Genomic DNA, 16,219 nt, shown 5'->3' with positions numbered 1-16,219 from the left:
GGGACTACAGGCCCCACCACCACACCTGGCTAATTTTTGTATTTTGTGGAGATGGGGTTTTGCCATGTTGCCCAGGCTGATCTTAAACTCCTGGGCTCAAGTGATCCTCCCACCTCAGCCTCCCAAAGTGCTGGAGCTACAGGTGTGAGCCACTGTACCCAGCCTAGTTTTGTCATTGTTGTTGAAGTTGTTAATTGGTTTTGTGCTTACCTTGGACACACAGACACCCTTCCTGAAAAAAAAAAAAAAAAAAAAGTTCATCCCATTAGGTTACTGACATCCCAAAAGGCCTCCATGTCAGTGCCCCGTTCTATGGACCTGCTGTTAGATCAGCTGCCTGCAGTTCCTCCCAAAGTTGTTCCTCAGTTTCTTGGTGCATTTGTAGCTAAGTATATCCTTGCACTCATTAGGAACTCTTTACAAATCAGTTTGTTTTTTTAAAAAGAAAATATTTGAATGGCTGGTGTAAAATAAGAAGCAGACACCCATGGGAGCAAAACAGTAAATATAAGAAAAATTAATCCCATTTTAAGGCTCAATAAATCTACCTTGATGTGCCTATAGATTGTATAAGAACACTGATACTTTTAAAAAGTAGATTGAGGCCGGGCGCAGTGGCTTACACCTGTAATCCCAGCACTTTGGGAGGCAGAGGTGGGCAGATCACCTGAAGTCAGGAGTTCAAGACCAGCCTGGCCAACATGGTGAAACCCCGTCTCTACTAAAAAATACAAAAAAAATTTGCTGGATGTGGTGGCGCATGCCTGTAATCCCAGCTACTCGGGAGGCTGAAGCAGAAGAACTGCTTGAACCCAAGAGGTGGAGGCTGCAGTGAGCCGAGATCCGAGATCATACCACTGCATTCCAGCCTGGGAGACAGAGTGAGACTCTGTCAAAAAAAAAAAAAAAGTCCAGGCGGCCAGGCGCAGTGGCTTATGCCTGTAATCCCAGCACTTTGGGAGGCTGAGGCAGGCGGATCACGAGGTCAAGAGATTGAGACCATCCTGGCCAACACGGTGAAACCTCATCTCTAATAAAAATACAAAAATTAGCTGGACGAGGTGGCATGCACCTGTAGTCCCAGCTACTTGGGAGGCTGAGGAAGGAGAATTGCTTGACCCCGGGAGGCGGAGGTTACAGTGAACCAAGATCATGCCACTGCACTCTAGCCTGGTGACAGAGTCAGACTCTATCTCCAAAAATTTTTTTAAAAATTAAAAAAAATAAAACACAGAAAGAAAAAATTTAGATTGAAAACAGTATTCTAAAACACAGACATAATCTACTGATTTTTTGATGGCTAATATTTGCTTTTTAAAAATTTTCTTTTTTAACACCAAGACATGTATTCTCAAGACAGAGTGAATCCTCCCAGCTCTGAACACCTATTCTTACCCCATTTGCTTTGGGTAGCTGCTATCTCTTATTTCCTGAGTTTGTATTTGCTTTTCAAGTTCTTTCGTGAATTTTTTCTCCCCAAAAATAATTAGCAAAAAATTCTGTTAAAATTTTTGATTTAACGTTTCTGAATTTAAAACTATGCTGTCCTTAATGCTTCTTTTCTTCTCTCTCCTTATGAATGTTTCCTCTTTGGCAATTCCTTTTAAAGTGAACCTATCCCTGCTTCGTGTTCTGGGGGCACCCACCCTGTAATGGCGAGACTTCCTAGCCCCACTGTAGCTAGGAGTGCTGTGCAGCCTGCCAGGTACTGGACAGATACAGATGCATGCGGCACCCGGTGCAAAGGTGCCGAGCAGCAGATGCATCCTAAAGTCTTGAATGTCTGTCGTTTGTTTGACAAACAAGTCAGTGACGTGAGTTGTTCAGAATGTGTGGCATTTTGTTTTGTCATAGCGCAAGGTGCTGATAACTACATGCTGGCATGCGTGGAAAAAATTTCGTCTCTCTGCATATGTTATGTGTTAGAACTAGAATCACACTAACTCATGTATCCAGTTGCTTTGTTTGTTTTTCATAATGATGGTCATCCCTCAAAAATTTTGTTCTTCGTCTAAATACTGTTGTAGCACTTAATAAAGATTAATAGAAAACTGGGACATTGGCCGGGCGAGGTGGCTCACACCTGTAATCCCAGCGCTTTGAGAGGCCGAGGCGGGTGGATCACGAGGTCAGGAGATCAAGACAATCCTGGCCAACATGGTGAAACCCCGTCTCTGCTAAAAATACAAAAATTAGCTGGGCATGATGGCATGTGCCTGTAATCCCAGCTCTTTGGGAGGCTGAGGCAGGAGAATTGCTTGAACCCGGGAGGCCGAGGTTGCCGTGAACTGAGATCGCACCACTGCACTCCAGCCTGGTGACAGAGAGAGACTCTGTCTCAAAAAAAAAAAAGAAAGAAAGAAAGAGAAAAAGAAAAGAAAAATGGGACATTAATCTGAATGTTGAAATGCTGATAAGACCCAGTCTTTTTCAAACACCTGTAGATACAAATACATGCTGAAAATAATCCTCTCTCTTTCTAATTTATAGAGAGACAATGCCATTATATTTTGGGACTGGGAAAATAACAATTTATACTGTCTAAACGTAGATGTTTTACCATCGTGTTTTAGATTGTGGTGCTTTAAAATTATGTCCTTACACCAGGTCACATCCCTTCATTTTACTGTTATGTGAGCCAAACCACAAAAACTAAACATGATGGCAGTGCGGGGATAAAGCTGGCACACCCAAGGCAGGGCCCTCTTGGAGAAGTGGGTTTCCCTGCCCTCCTGGTTACTGCACGAGGTCCACGGAGGACTCTGAGGCTCGGGTGGCTTTTTTGTCACTGGCCTCATTCTACACCTGGAACTTGGAGGCTGACTGCTCTTTGGCCTGGGACAGCCTGTGCATTGGGGATTCACAGGAGTCAAGGCAGAATATTTCCTTTACTAGATCTGAGAATTGGATTGGTCAGGGGCAGAAGGTGTATTGCATTAAAAACCTCTAGAGATTCACAGTGACCGTGAAGATTTCAGGCTTTCCTTCTCTTCTAGCTGGAAGTTGGAGGGAGCTACTTATTTATTTACTGATTTATGTATTCATTTATTTATTTTTGAGACAGAGTCTTGCTCTGTCGCCCAGGCTTGATCACTGCTGACTGCAGCCTCAATCTCACAGGCTCAAGCGATCCTCCCACCTCAGTTTCCCAAGTAGCTGGGACCACAGGTGCACACCACCAAGCCTGGCTAATTTTTATTTTTTTTGTAGAGATGGGGTTTCACGATGTTGCCCAGGCTAGTCTCCAACTCCTAAATTCAAGTGATCCTCTTGCCTTGGCCTTCCGTAGATATGAGCCACTGGACCTGGCCAGTTGGAGGGATTTATAATCACCTGAAATTTTCTTAACTACTCTGGTTACTGGAAATTGCAGATTTAAGTACCTTTTAGAAAACTGGTAGGAACCTATGAGAGTAAATGCTAAGATGAAGCAGTGACTCTTTAAAAATTAAGCCATTTGTCTTTAGCAAGTGAAAATCAAGACCTTCTGTTATCACATTGTTGACAGATGACTATATCGTTTCCTAATTATTTAACATGAAAGACCACCTTCTGAACCACGTCTTTACATGAGGTCTAAATACACCATAGATAATGCTTTGCGACTCCCTTTCATTCTATTTATTAGGATACTAACAAAGCCACCTGTCTGTCTAAGATAAGGTATAACCAAGCTGACTTCAATGTCTTAAATAGGAAATTCATTTTGTAGAAATAATTCAGAGCTCAGAGCCTGCTCTTTGTAGAAGCGATGATCCTAAGTGTCCTGTGCCGACTCTGCTTGCTGAGTAGCTGAACAGCTGCCTGCCTGTGTCCTAGATGTGTTTAGGGAAAAAGAAGCCCTTTGCAAAATGATGTGACACTTGGCAGAAAGCTAACATAGAAACTTAGCGGTGGGCTTTTGTTTGTTGGTACCTTTGTTGCTGACATTTTATTGTTTTCAGATTACAGGCCTCTGCTCACCAAAAGGCTTTAGCCAAGGACCAGACAAATGAGGGCAAAGAGCTTGCTGAGCAAGGAGAACCTGATTCCTCCACTCTAAGCTTAGCCGAAAAGTTGGCCTTGTTTAACAAATTATCCCAGCCAGTCTCGAAAGCGATTTCTACCCGGAACAGAATAGACATGAGACAGAGGAGAATGAACGCTCGCTATCAAACTCAGCCAGTCACGCTGGGAGAGGTGGAGCAGGTGCGTGCGCTCTAGTCTGATTGCAGTTTGTGTGTGTGTTCTTCAATTATTGCACTGCAATATTCCTCTGAGGTCAGTGATGTAATTAAGGTGCTCTGCCAGGAAACTACTGTCTGTAGGTGATGTGGTGATAGTTTTCTTCCTAAAAATGATAACTCTACCAAGTATGTTGCTCTTTTTCTGTTTTCATACCTTGCTTGCAGAAATATGTAGAGTGAGTCCATTTTGGAGAGAAAAAAATAGTATGCACAACTGCATTTCACCCAGAGGATTTTGTTTAATGAAACGTATTATACAACTATGTCCAGGAATGGTTTTCCACTAAGAGAAACAGTGAAACCGCATCAAATCAAGTATTTCAGCTTCTGTCAATTCATAAACCAGGATTTATATAGGTGATATTTTTCAAGCAGCTTTTTTACTTTTTAACTGTGTCCTTCCAGGTGCAGAGTGGAAAGCTCATTCCTTTCTCACCTGCCGTGAACACATCGGTGTCTACCGTAGCATCCACGGTTGCTCCAATGTATGCCGGGGATCTTCGCACGAAGCCACCTCCTGACGACAATGCAAGTGCCACTGACTATAAGTTTTCTTCTTCAATAGAAAATTCGGACTCTCCAGTTAGAAGCATTCTGAAATCGCAAGCTTGGCAGCCCTTGGTAGAGAGTAGTGGGAACAAGGGAATGTTGAGAGAATATGGAGAGACAGAAAGCAAGAGAACTTTGACAAGTCGAGACAGTGGGATGGAGAAGTATGGGTCCTTTGAGGAAGCAGAAGTGTCCTACCCCATCCTGAACAGAGCCAGGGAAGGAGACAGCCATAAGGAACCTAAATATGCCGTTCCCAGAAAAGGAAGCCTGGAACGAGTGAATCCTCCCATCACCCACCTTGGGGATGAACCGAAGGAATTTTCCATGGCTAAAACGAATGCACAAGGAAACTTGGACTTGGGGGACAGGCTGCCCTTTGAAGAGAAGGTGGAGGTGGAGAATGTTATGAAAAGGAAGTTTTCACTAAGAGGTAATGACTAGTGCCCCCAAAGCTTTAGAAAGCCACTGGGTTTTAGTTTCTGCTTGATTTGTCCTGTGTGTCTATGATTGCTTTTAACAAAGTTCTAAAGGCAGTTTACAGCTAGCATTGGTTAAAAGTTCAATGGGAATCCTATTCTACCCTGGATCTGACTAGAGGATACATCAAGTTTTCAGCAATAAAACCACCGGAAGCACTTTCACGCATCTTCATAGGGTTTCTGTTGACTTTGGTCACGTCACTCACACAATGGCCTTCTGAGCTGGTTCATTCTGGTGGCCCCTTTTAGAAATAGATGACCCCGAAGGTCCAGGCTGGGTAAGCACAAGGAATTAAGGAAAGGCTTGACCCCAGTCTCTGAATCGCTAGAGTGTTTCTTCCTGCACGCCTGTTTTGCAGGCTAGCAAGCCACACTGCATGGGCCTTTCATCCTCCTTCTATTTTTGCATGAAACAGTACAGCGTAAGTTATAAGAGGAGTTTGCATTTGTGAGTATAGCACATTTGAATGTTAAAGTATTGTTTTGGAGAATTAGAATCGTTCGGGAGTAAATGGTTAAAGCTGACTTCCTGTGTCTCGCACACAGGAGAGAAACCAATTGCCACGAAGCATTTTGCTGTGTGGGTAACCCTCCGGGAAGTTTGGTTTTCTCCGAGTGTAGCGTGCTGCAGATTTGCATAAATCCCAGTGGATTGGGTCACCCGCCATGTGCCCACGGCTTGAACTCCCAGAGCTGCGCTGTTGGGGGCGAATCGCTGGAAGAACGTTCGCCTGAGGAGTTCAGTGCTGATGCTGCTCTTTTCCTTCCCAGCGGCAGAGTTCGGGGAGCCCACTTCCGAGCAGACGGGGACAGCTGCTGGGAAAACTGTTGCTCAAACCACAGCCCCGGTGTCCTGGAAGCCCCAGGATTCTTCGGAACAGCTACAGGAGAAGCTCTGCAAGAATCCATGTGCGATGTTTGCTGCTGGAGAGATCAGAACGCCGGCAGGGGAGGGCCTTCTTGACTCACCCAGCAAAACCATGTCTATTAAAGAAAGGTAATGAGATTCGGTGAGCGAAAAGTAATTCTCTCGGGGAGGAGCTTACAGCTTGCTTTAGAAAACGATCTGGGTGATGGGCAAAGAGATGAAATCACACATTCAGCTTCTCACAGGGCTGTGCTGTTGTCCTGGAGTAATTCTAGGAAGCTGAGGTGTTTGAGAGTGAACTGCCTTTGCTCGTGAGCCTGGTTCGGTAATGACAACAGGGCCGGTTCCAGACGCAGATGAGAAAAGAAACAGAAACAGATTTCTGCTTTATTTATTTGCTTCCACTGTTCCAATGTCTTTTATAATATTAAATTCTTAGACTGTCTAGTGACAGGAGTTGAGATTTTGGCTCTTCCCCTTTTAGATACACAGGGTTCATACTGAATGCACAAACCACTTGTGACTTGTGTAAAATTTGTGTAGAGGGAGTGAAGATAAATTTACTTATAGGGTGTACGTCTTTGGGCTTAGAATCCAAGTTTTGTTTCCTTTACAGATTGTAAAATGGATGACTTTTCTGAACTGCGTTTAGAAATTGTACGTCAGGTAATAGCTTGAAAGATTGCATTTCAGGAAGCATCAAATAACACAGTAGCCTAATTTCTTTCAAAAGAATGATGTAGGATGCAGAGGAATATATTTAAATGAGACAGATACAGAGAATTGGAAGTAAATTACCTTGGGGATGTGTTTTCCTTATTAACCCTTAACATAGATGAATTAAGCAGCAAAAGATGCAATAGGGGGAATAAATTCAGGGTTTGATAGCAGAGTAGGGTGACTAAATAAAAATGTATTGTACTCAACTGATGGACGTTCTAAATACAGACTTGATCACTATGCATTTTATATGTGTAACGAAATTTCTCATGCACCACATAAATTTGTACAAAAAAAAGGAGAACGTCTTCAGTAGGTAAAAAACATGATGGAATAGTGATAGGAAAACTGGGTGAAGAAAAGTCTTGTCAACTCCATATTAGGAGAACCATTTCCAACACCTTTTCCCACAGTTCGGCCAACCTCCACCCTGCCTCAGCACCTCCCACCACACAGAAGTCTGCATGCTTTGTTAGGCACTGACCACTCTTATTTTTCTAGATACATTTCAGACTGCCTAAGAGTATACCAAGCCATAATGAAAAGTCTTCTTTTCTTTTCCTTCTTTCTTTTTTTTTTTTTGAGATGAAGTCTTCCTCCGTCACCCAGGCTGGAGTGCAATGGGACGATCTTGGCTTACTGCAACCTCTGTCTCCCGGGTTCAAGCAATTCTCCTGCCTCAGCCTCCCAAGTAGCTGGGGCTACAGGCGTGCACCACCATGCCCAGCTAATTTTTTGTATTTTTAGTAGAGTCGGGGCTTCACCGTGTTAACTAGGATGATCTCCATCTCCTGACCTCATGATCTGCCTGCCTCAGCCTCCCAAAGTGCTGGGATTACAGGCATGAGCCACCATGCCTGGCCCCTTCTTTCTTTTTTTTTTTTTTTTAGAGGCATGGTCTTCCTCTGTTGCCCAGGCTAGAGTGCAATGGTGCTGTCACAGCTCACTGCAGCCTCGAACTCCTAGGCACAAGTGATCTTCCTGCTTCAGCCTCCCCAGTAGCTGGGACTGCAGGCACGTACCACCATGCCTGGCTAATTTTTTCAAAAAGATTTTTTGTAGAGTTGGGAGGTCTCACCATGTTGCCCAGGCTTGTCTTGAACTCCTGGCTTCAAACAGTCATCCCACCTCAGCCTTCCAAAGTGTGGGGATTACAGACGTGCACCACCATGCCCGGCCCTTCTTTCTAGTTTTAAGCCAAGCTTCTTGAACATTATTTATAAAATAATAGATGCCATCTTTTTCAACTGACAAATTAATAAGATTGTTAAATCTGATTGACTTTCTCCTTTACTTACTTAAGATTCATGAAAAGTTAGACCTGGCAGGCTGAGGGACCTAGGGAAGGGGGGAGGGGTCAGTGCAGTGAGGAAAAGGATATCTTCAATCGGGGAAGCAGTTGGGCCTACTGAGGCTTGAAGTTCTCTTCCACGGAAACGGGGCTCGAAGAGAGTTTCATCCCAGAAACCCAAGTGTTGATAACTGGTTTGGTGAGGAAGAAGGGAAATCATTTAAGGAAATTAACAATAAATATCACTCATACACAAGTTCTGATGCTTTACACATGAGAAAATATCCCTGGGGTATTCCCCAGTGGAAAATACTAATATTATGCCCCCTTCTTTCAAAGGCTTTTAAAGGAGCCTTCCCATCTTTGGGAATATTCTGTCCATCTGGACTTAGGACTTTTGATGAAGAAGTCCTGTGTCTACCCACTAAGCAATAATTCCTGATTTACTTGCCTGTTTTTTGGTAAATTCTAGTTGATCTATATTTTTCTGAAAGCTTTAATCCTACTGTAAAATTCTCATTTTTAAAACTGAGATACTGGAAAGATGCAGCTTCTTAGCTTGGGCTTTGTGGACATCTGAGGCTTTCAAGGGTGGCTGTAAAGTTTCTGTGAATGGCCCAGAAATGTATTCAGAATTGAATGTATTCAGAATTGAATGTGTAAGCATGCACACCTGCTGGCCACAAACTCCAGGTTCTACTCCGTAGCTGGGAAATTTCAGCCACCAGAGGGCCCCAGATTGATGTAGGAATAAGAATAGAGCAGCAGTTCCCTTTTGCTCCCTCCTTTTCTTTTTCTTCTTTTCTTTTATTTTTCTAGACAGGATCTTGCTCTATTGTCCAGGCTGGAGTGCAGTGCTACGATCACAGCTCACTGCAGCCTCCATCTCCTGGGACTCAAACGATCCTCCCACTTCAGCCTCCCAAGTAGCTGGGACTACAGGCATGCACCACCATGCTCAGCTGACTTTTTATTTTTATTTTTTATTTTTTTGTAGAGACAGGGTCTTGCTCTGTGGCCCAGGCTGCTCTCCCACCTCCTGGCCTCAAGTGATTCTCCCACCTCAGCCTTCCAGAGTGCTGGGATTACAGGTGTGAGCCACCACACCCGGCCCTCCTTTTCCAATGTTTGATTTGTCTCTCATTTAAAAAACACTTTAGTTCGTTCACTTATCCAACTTGTGAACCAGCAAAGACCAAGATCTAATATAAGTACTTATGTGTGTTGGTTAGCCCTATCTGAGGTCTATGGGGTGCCTATAATTCTCTAAAATGAAGGGAAAATTCTAAAAAAGAGAGAGAGAAAACACACCTTATTTAATATTAGGGGCACGTGGTTGTTGTGTCTCCTGTTTGACCCAGCCCTGACTGCTCTGAGTCTGAAGTCCTTGTTCTCACCAAGCAGGGCTCTCAGGCCAGCATTCCCTGCTGGAATAGTGTGAGGTATGGAAGAAGAGGCACCATTTCCCTGGGTGGCCTGGCAGGCACCTGTCATGGTGGCCCTGGACCAGGCGTCGGGTAAGCGGGCCAGTGTCATGCCTCTCCCTGGATTTACACAGCCCCAGGCCAAGCCGCTGCCCAGGCTCCCGGCATCACAGTCCTGCAAACAGCACTTCAGCTTGGCAGTTGTCAGAAGCGCTGACAGTTGTTTGAATTGCACCAGCAGAAATTTATGTCCTGTGTAGACCCAGATGTCGGCTCCTCGACCCTCTCAGAGCCTGGCGGTCTGCGGTGAGCCGGAGGGCTGTGAGCTCACAGGAGGAAGGAACACATTTGGGAAGATCTCCCTCCCTCCTCAGCATGGTGGACACCAGTGAGGAAATCTAAAGGGACAGGAAGAACCCACTCAAGTTTTAGTGCGTGTTATTTACGAGTTATTCATCATGTGCTCCATAGGCTGGAGGCGAGGGCTGGCTCCAAGTGCCATGTGGGCTCCGTGGAAGCACAGTTTCTTCCAGGTTATTCTGGTTACTCTGTAGTCTTCGGAGTCCCTAATGGTAACTCTGCCAGCACATGTAGAAGCAAAACTTTAGGGTTTTGGAATGGAGAAATTCTTTGGAGACCTTCCCATGGTGGGAAAAACCTTATAAGAAACCTTATAAGAAAGGAAAAACCTTATAAGAATCCTATGCCATTCCTAAAACGGTGTGACAAAAATGTGTCTGGTCAGCTAATGTTCTACTGCAGTGAAACAAGCACAGGCAGGCAAGGGCTGCAGTCACGTCTCTCTGCCCACTAACATCCAGTGTGACCTCAGCCAATGGAATTCTTGACCCGGATGTTCCCACATTCCTTGTCCTTCGGAATGGAGATAACAATTCCCAGTGTCTCGGGTCACCGAGCAGATCAGCAGAGTATAAGGTGGATGAGGCGGTGATCTCAGATGCCACAGCTTGTGTTTTTCCAAGTCAGTTTTAGATGCCACAAAGCAACCACCAGGGAAACCGTCCGATGACACAGGTGCTGGTGTCCTTGCCCTAGACTTTTGAGAGCTTCTTTTTCAGAAGGTCTTCAAAGACCGGAGCTCATGACTTCTAATAAACTCAGGAAGATGAATTTGATTTTTTTTAAATTCATCATTTGGATCCAACCTGATTAACAAGATGGATGGTCAAGAGGAGTAGCTGCTGGCCTGGGTCGAAGGTGAAGTGAGAGAAACTGGTTCTGGGGCCAGTTTCAAGGAGAATATCAATGAGATGAGTGCCTGGCTCCACGAGATGATGAACTAGAAGGACTTCTTCCTTCTCATTTGGGTATTAAAGTGCTGGCATGCTTACTTTTTGAAAGTCTCGTTTATTGATGCTTTGAAAGCTCAAGTACAGCATGCAAATACCAATTTCTTTTAATGATTTCATTTTGTGAGATTATTTTATTAGAATAAAACTGACTCATTCAAAATAATTGGAGAAAAGATGAATCATAGTCATATATATATATTATGAAATGATGCAGATTAAAACTCTTGAAGGAATTTGGACTTTGTGTCCAAGCCCATGAAGTAGCTCTTGTAGCGTGCAGGGTGTTGTTCAACCTTTGAGAATTACAGGAGTTAGGACTAAATGAGACCTTCACCAAAGGGATCTGCATGAGATTGACAAGGCAGCCTTACCACAGTTCTAGAGAACGGGCATGTGAGATCGTATCTGCTGCCACTTAGGAGAAAGAGGAAAACAGAAAGGAAGGGAGAAGAAGGAAGAGATTGAGAAAGGGGGCAGGCCCAGAGTTCGAAGCTCCCGCCTCCTTTGGGGGATTCCTTTCTTCACAGCTTACTTCCCATTATTTGACTGAGTAAATAGACAAGTACAAGGTGTGATTATGTACACATACATAGATGTCGCCGAATTCTTAAGTACAAAATTTGTTTTCTTATTAGCGTAACAAAACTTTTATCATAGGATATATCTCATCCCATCTCCAAAACATATTTAATGGGAATCGGGAAGCTTGGAAGAAAGACCCTTAGAGATCATCTGGTCCGGTTCCTGATGTGGCAGATACAGGAGGGAGAACTGAGGTACTCAAAGGGAGTTAGTGGCCAAATTGGGATCAGAGCTGATGTGCTGCTTAAAAATACACTGTTGTCTAGGGGCAGTGGCTCGCGCCTGTAATCCCAGCACATTGGGAGGCTGAGGCAGGGGGATCGCTTGAGGCCAGGAGTTCAAAACTGGCCTGGGCAACATAGTAAGAGTCTGTCTCTACCAAATAAAAAATTTAAAAATTAGCCGAGTGTAGTGGTCCACACCTGTCGTCCTAGCTACTCTGGAGGCTGACATGGAAGAATTGCTTGAGCCCAGGAGTTCAAAACCAGCCTGGGCAACATAGCAAGACCTTGTCTCTACAAAATAAAAATTTTAAAAAGTAACCAGGCACAGTGATGCACACCTGTCGTCCTAGCTACTCTGGATGCCAAGACAGGACTATCGCTTGAGCCCAGGAATTCGAGGCTGCAGTGAGTCATGACTGTGCCGCTGTACTCCAGCCCTGGTGACAAAGGAAGACCCTGTCTCTAAAACAAATTTATAAAAATAAAAAATATTTATGGATAAAAAATATTTATGGATTTAATATTTATGGATAAAAATATGTATATCATTTATGGATTATGCATTAGTGGTATCAGTGAGACCTAGCCCATCAGGTGCGGCACAGAGGGAAAGGGATCTAGTTATTTGGTTTTTCCCTGCTCTTTAATTGAGTTTAATGATCATCACCTTTTTTTTTTTTTTTTTTACATTTTATCTTTCCCATGTTTGTTTGTACAGCGTAAAAAGATTTTTTTATTCATGGCAATACAGTTAGCTGAAACAGCCTCATGTTTGTGAAAAATAACCTTTCAGGATTCCAGTATTCAAGCAGCTTCCTGTCAAGTCACATCATCATTGAGCTAAAGTAGGTTAGGTAACAATAACAGTTAATTAGATTCTTTTTTTGTGTGTATCCTTTCCCTGAGGAAAGTTGAAGTGATAATTTTAAAAAATGGGTTTGTGGAAAATAGTTTCTGTCTAAAGAAGATGGATAAGAAAGATCAAATTCATTTGTAGGAAAAGAACAGGGCTTAGAACACCTGAGGAGAAACAGTCATAAACATCAAATTTTACCTCTAATTGAAAGGGATGATATTAAGAGACTGTAAGTGCTTCGTGGCTTTATTTTTTGTTTGTTTGTTTTTTGAGACAGAGTCTCACTGTGTCACCCAGGCTGGAGTGCAGTGGCGCGATTTCAGCTTACTGCAACCTCCACCTCCCAGGTTCAAGTGATTCCTCTGCCTCAGCCTCCCACCCGGTTAACTTCTGTATTTTTAGTAGAGATGGGGTTTCACCATATTGGCCAGGCTGGTCTCAAACTCCTGACCTCATGATCCACCCACCTTGACCTCCCAAAGTGCTAGGATTACCGGCGGAAGCCACCAGGCCTGGTCAACTTTATGGTTTTTTTGGTTTGTTTTTGCTTTTTTTGGATAGCCTCAGAAACATTATTTTATTAAAACCCAGGTGGAAATAAAAGCAAACAATTAAAGGTGTCCTTGACAGAGTCTACCACATAGTTTTCTTATGTAATAAAGCATTTTAAGTATTTTGATAAAATAACATTTACCTTTATAGATTTGCTGATCCTAAATTCTATAGTATAATACATGACAATTTAAAAAAGAATAATCAAAGTATTATCTTCCAATAAACCCTCTCTTCTAATTTTACTTTTGGCTTATCATTGATGAGCTCTCTCTCACCCACAATCATTATTTGTTTCAGTTGTTGCAACTCTTTTGTCACACCTGAGAATAAGAAAGCTCTATGTAGCCATGTCCTTTAAACAACACCAGAAAAATAAACTAGTGATAGAATATCTTTTATATAATGTTTCGTTTAAAAAACAAATTTTTAAGCCCATGTCTGCATCATTTTCTGTAACACAGCTTTATTCCTTTAATGTTATTTCACCAAGTGACCAGAAGGCCTCGCTAGAAGACATTTTTTCTCTGGGGACGGTTCTCTTGCTTTCAGCCCAAGGCCAAGGAACAGACATTCCTTGGCTGGGATGACGGTGCATCTTCTATCTAGCAAGCCACATTTTGGCTCTGTGTTTCAATCAACTGTAAGGTCTTCGGGGCCATCTTAGAAAAGGGATTTTATTGTTTTTCCAGATATGCTGTCTTCAGAATAAGTGAAATTCAATTTTCCAGATATGCTGTCTTCAGAATAAGTGAAATTCAAAATGTTAAAACGAGGTGCCTGTGGTCATGTCTTGGCCAAAGCATTCTCACTTATCTAGATTATGGTTCTATCACAAGGAAGAGTTTGGTGCTGAACTCTTTGTGGCTGGCATGTTCTCCCCCTAGATTGGCACTGTTGAAGAAAAGTGGAGAGGAAGATTGGAGAAACAGACTCAGCAGGAGGCAGGAGGGCGGCAAGGCTCCGGCCAGCAGCCTGCACACCCAGGAAGCAGGGCGGTCCCTCATCAAGAAGGTAACGTTCTTTGTGTTAGGAAAAGCCTTCAGACTAACACCACTCTTGGACATGCATCAAAGAGACAAGCATGTGCCACCTAATTCCTTCTCTGTGAAGCATTTGTGCATTTTTGCCCTTAGGGTACACGCTGAGAGCCTGTCACAGAGCAGTTAAAATTGGGCAGAAGCCTGTGCTTGGAGATGCTTTAGAACTGGGATCAGCAACACACACACACACTGTATCAGCAAGCAAGTGCCTGAATTTTAAAGTGTGTACTTTTTCTTTAGTTTAAAAACCTTCTTAAATGATGTCTGGCTTTAGAGTGTTATTAAAGCCTTTATAATGAAAAAAATTGAACATCTTTAAGTTGCATATAAAATATGGACTTGCGTTTCCTATGCAGAGATTTTAAACCTAAGTATAAAAAATAAGGACATAATTGTGGTTCATGAGTCTTTAGTTCATCATTTAAGCGTGTTTCATGAATAGCTATGCCTTTTATTGAGAATATACAGTAATGTATGTTACAAGTTGAAACAAAATTAGGTAATGCATGGTGATCAATACTAGCAAGCATTTCATATGCGAAAGTATTGATGAATTGTTAAATTACAGATGTGATGATGACCAACTTTTGACCAGGTAGTGCACACTTTCAAAACTGATGGTGACTGACTTGCTGGCTGGCCCTACAATTGCAAATGCACCTTCTGGCTGGAGGCGAAATGATGCACCGATGGCGCACTCCCTGCTCACTTTCTAGGATCAGAAGTCTTCAAGTAGAACAGAAAAAGAATGCTTTCAACCAGATGATCCCCAGGCCCCTTCTAGCTCTAAAATGAGTTAAGCATCTGTGGAAGGGAGAGATGATGAGTGTGACTTTCACGCATTAAGAAACTTACATAAAAATGAGATGTGCCCATAGAAGGGTGAGTCAGGAGCTCTGACACTATTTCATCCGATACTTCTGTGTCTTCTTAGGTTACATTGTAATGGCAATTTGAATTCTCTTCTTCGAGACATATGTGGTGTTAAAGATAATATAACTAAAGAATTTAACCCTCGGCCATTTGTAAAGTTCTCAAATATAACTAGATGTTTAGAAAGTATGCCAACATGCACATATTTTTCACACACCATGTCAAATTCAGGTTTCAAAAATGAGATCCTGAAGTGAAAGAAAATCCATCTGTCAAATAATGTGTCCCCGCTACCCACAAACTTTATTTAAAAGAATCTTGAAATCATTGCTCCAAAAACAACTTTAACACATTCCTCATTAGCAAACCTGCCAACTACTGTGTCCTGGCACCAAGCAGCGCCTGGCCCCTTGTCCATTATTTTGGAAGGTGCAGAGACTCCCCAGCCCATCAGGAACTGGGAGTCCCAGAGAGCCGGTGGAAATTTAAATGAAGCCAAAAAGCACAAAGCAGGAGAGGTTCCTGGTGAATAGTGAAATAGGTGTGTTACCCCTTAGAAGAACGGAGGATCACCTTAGGTGTGGAAGCCAGAAGGCTTTGAGTGGAGGATGAGATCCGAACCGCCTGAAGGCTGGCTAAGGGTTTTAGAAGGCAAGAGAGGCCAGTTGTCTGCAGTTGCCCTTGGGGTAGAAAACCCAGTGACCTGAAGCCCCAGGACTTCCAAGCAGGATGGGGCTGGAATGGGAAATGCCGCCTCTGGGCGCGTGGAGGCTGCTGTTCCTGCAGCAGCGGTGAACTCTCCCACTCTTCCTCAGTGGCCTGCTTCCCTTTGGCTGGAGACAATAAGCTCTTTGAAGTTAAAATAAGCCGATCTGTCTTAGGCCCTTGTAGCCCACATTGGGCAATCTCAGGTTCTGTTGAGGTCAGGTGTTTCTCATTCCTTCCCGAGGGCTGGCACTGTTTTCAGTCACCCCCCTGGCTGTGCTCACATGTGGTGGGTGAGGCGCCTTAAACCTGGTCTGTCTTAAGGGAGTCCCCCAATAGCTGAGGAGGCTTGACACGCCCACTGCTTGTGGGGGTCTGAATGCTGCCCCGGAGAAGGACAGACAGTCATGACACGTGGGGCCTGAACAGGGGCGCTTGCTGCACGGAGTAGCTCTAGCCTTGCTGATGGAGAGGTACCCAGGAGAGCAGGTGCCGGAACCTTCCATCTTTA

At 43.6% G+C, this 16,219-nt stretch overlaps 1 protein-coding gene across 7 annotated transcripts in view; it reads left to right on the top strand.

Moving 5' to 3' along the window:
- SVIL (supervillin) overlaps window positions 1-16,219 on the top strand; it is a 182,247-nt gene that overhangs the window by 113,838 nt on the left and 52,190 nt on the right. For 5 of the 7 annotated variants that reach the window (XM_073018833.1, XM_073018832.1, XM_073018835.1 and 2 more), the window contains 5 exons: window positions 1,610-1,705; window positions 3,945-4,188; window positions 4,632-5,208; window positions 6,029-6,254; window positions 13,975-14,101. In XM_073018833.1, coding sequence (XP_072874934.1) covers window positions 1,610-1,705; window positions 3,945-4,188; window positions 4,632-5,208; window positions 6,029-6,254; window positions 13,975-14,101 — 1,270 coding nt within the window. The remainder of the gene's footprint in view (window positions 1-1,609; window positions 1,706-3,944; window positions 4,189-4,631; window positions 5,209-6,028; window positions 6,255-13,974; window positions 14,102-16,219) is intronic. The other 2 variants (XM_073018834.1, XM_073018837.1) reach the window with 1 other exon arrangement.

Source organism: Chlorocebus sabaeus, chromosome 9 (genome assembly GCF_047675955.1).
Source record: "Chlorocebus sabaeus isolate Y175 chromosome 9, mChlSab1.0.hap1, whole genome shotgun sequence".
Taxonomy (NCBI): Eukaryota; Metazoa; Chordata; class Mammalia; order Primates; family Cercopithecidae; genus Chlorocebus; species Chlorocebus sabaeus.
Note: the sequence above shows the minus strand (reverse complement) of the source record. Positions and strands in the feature narration are given on the sequence as shown.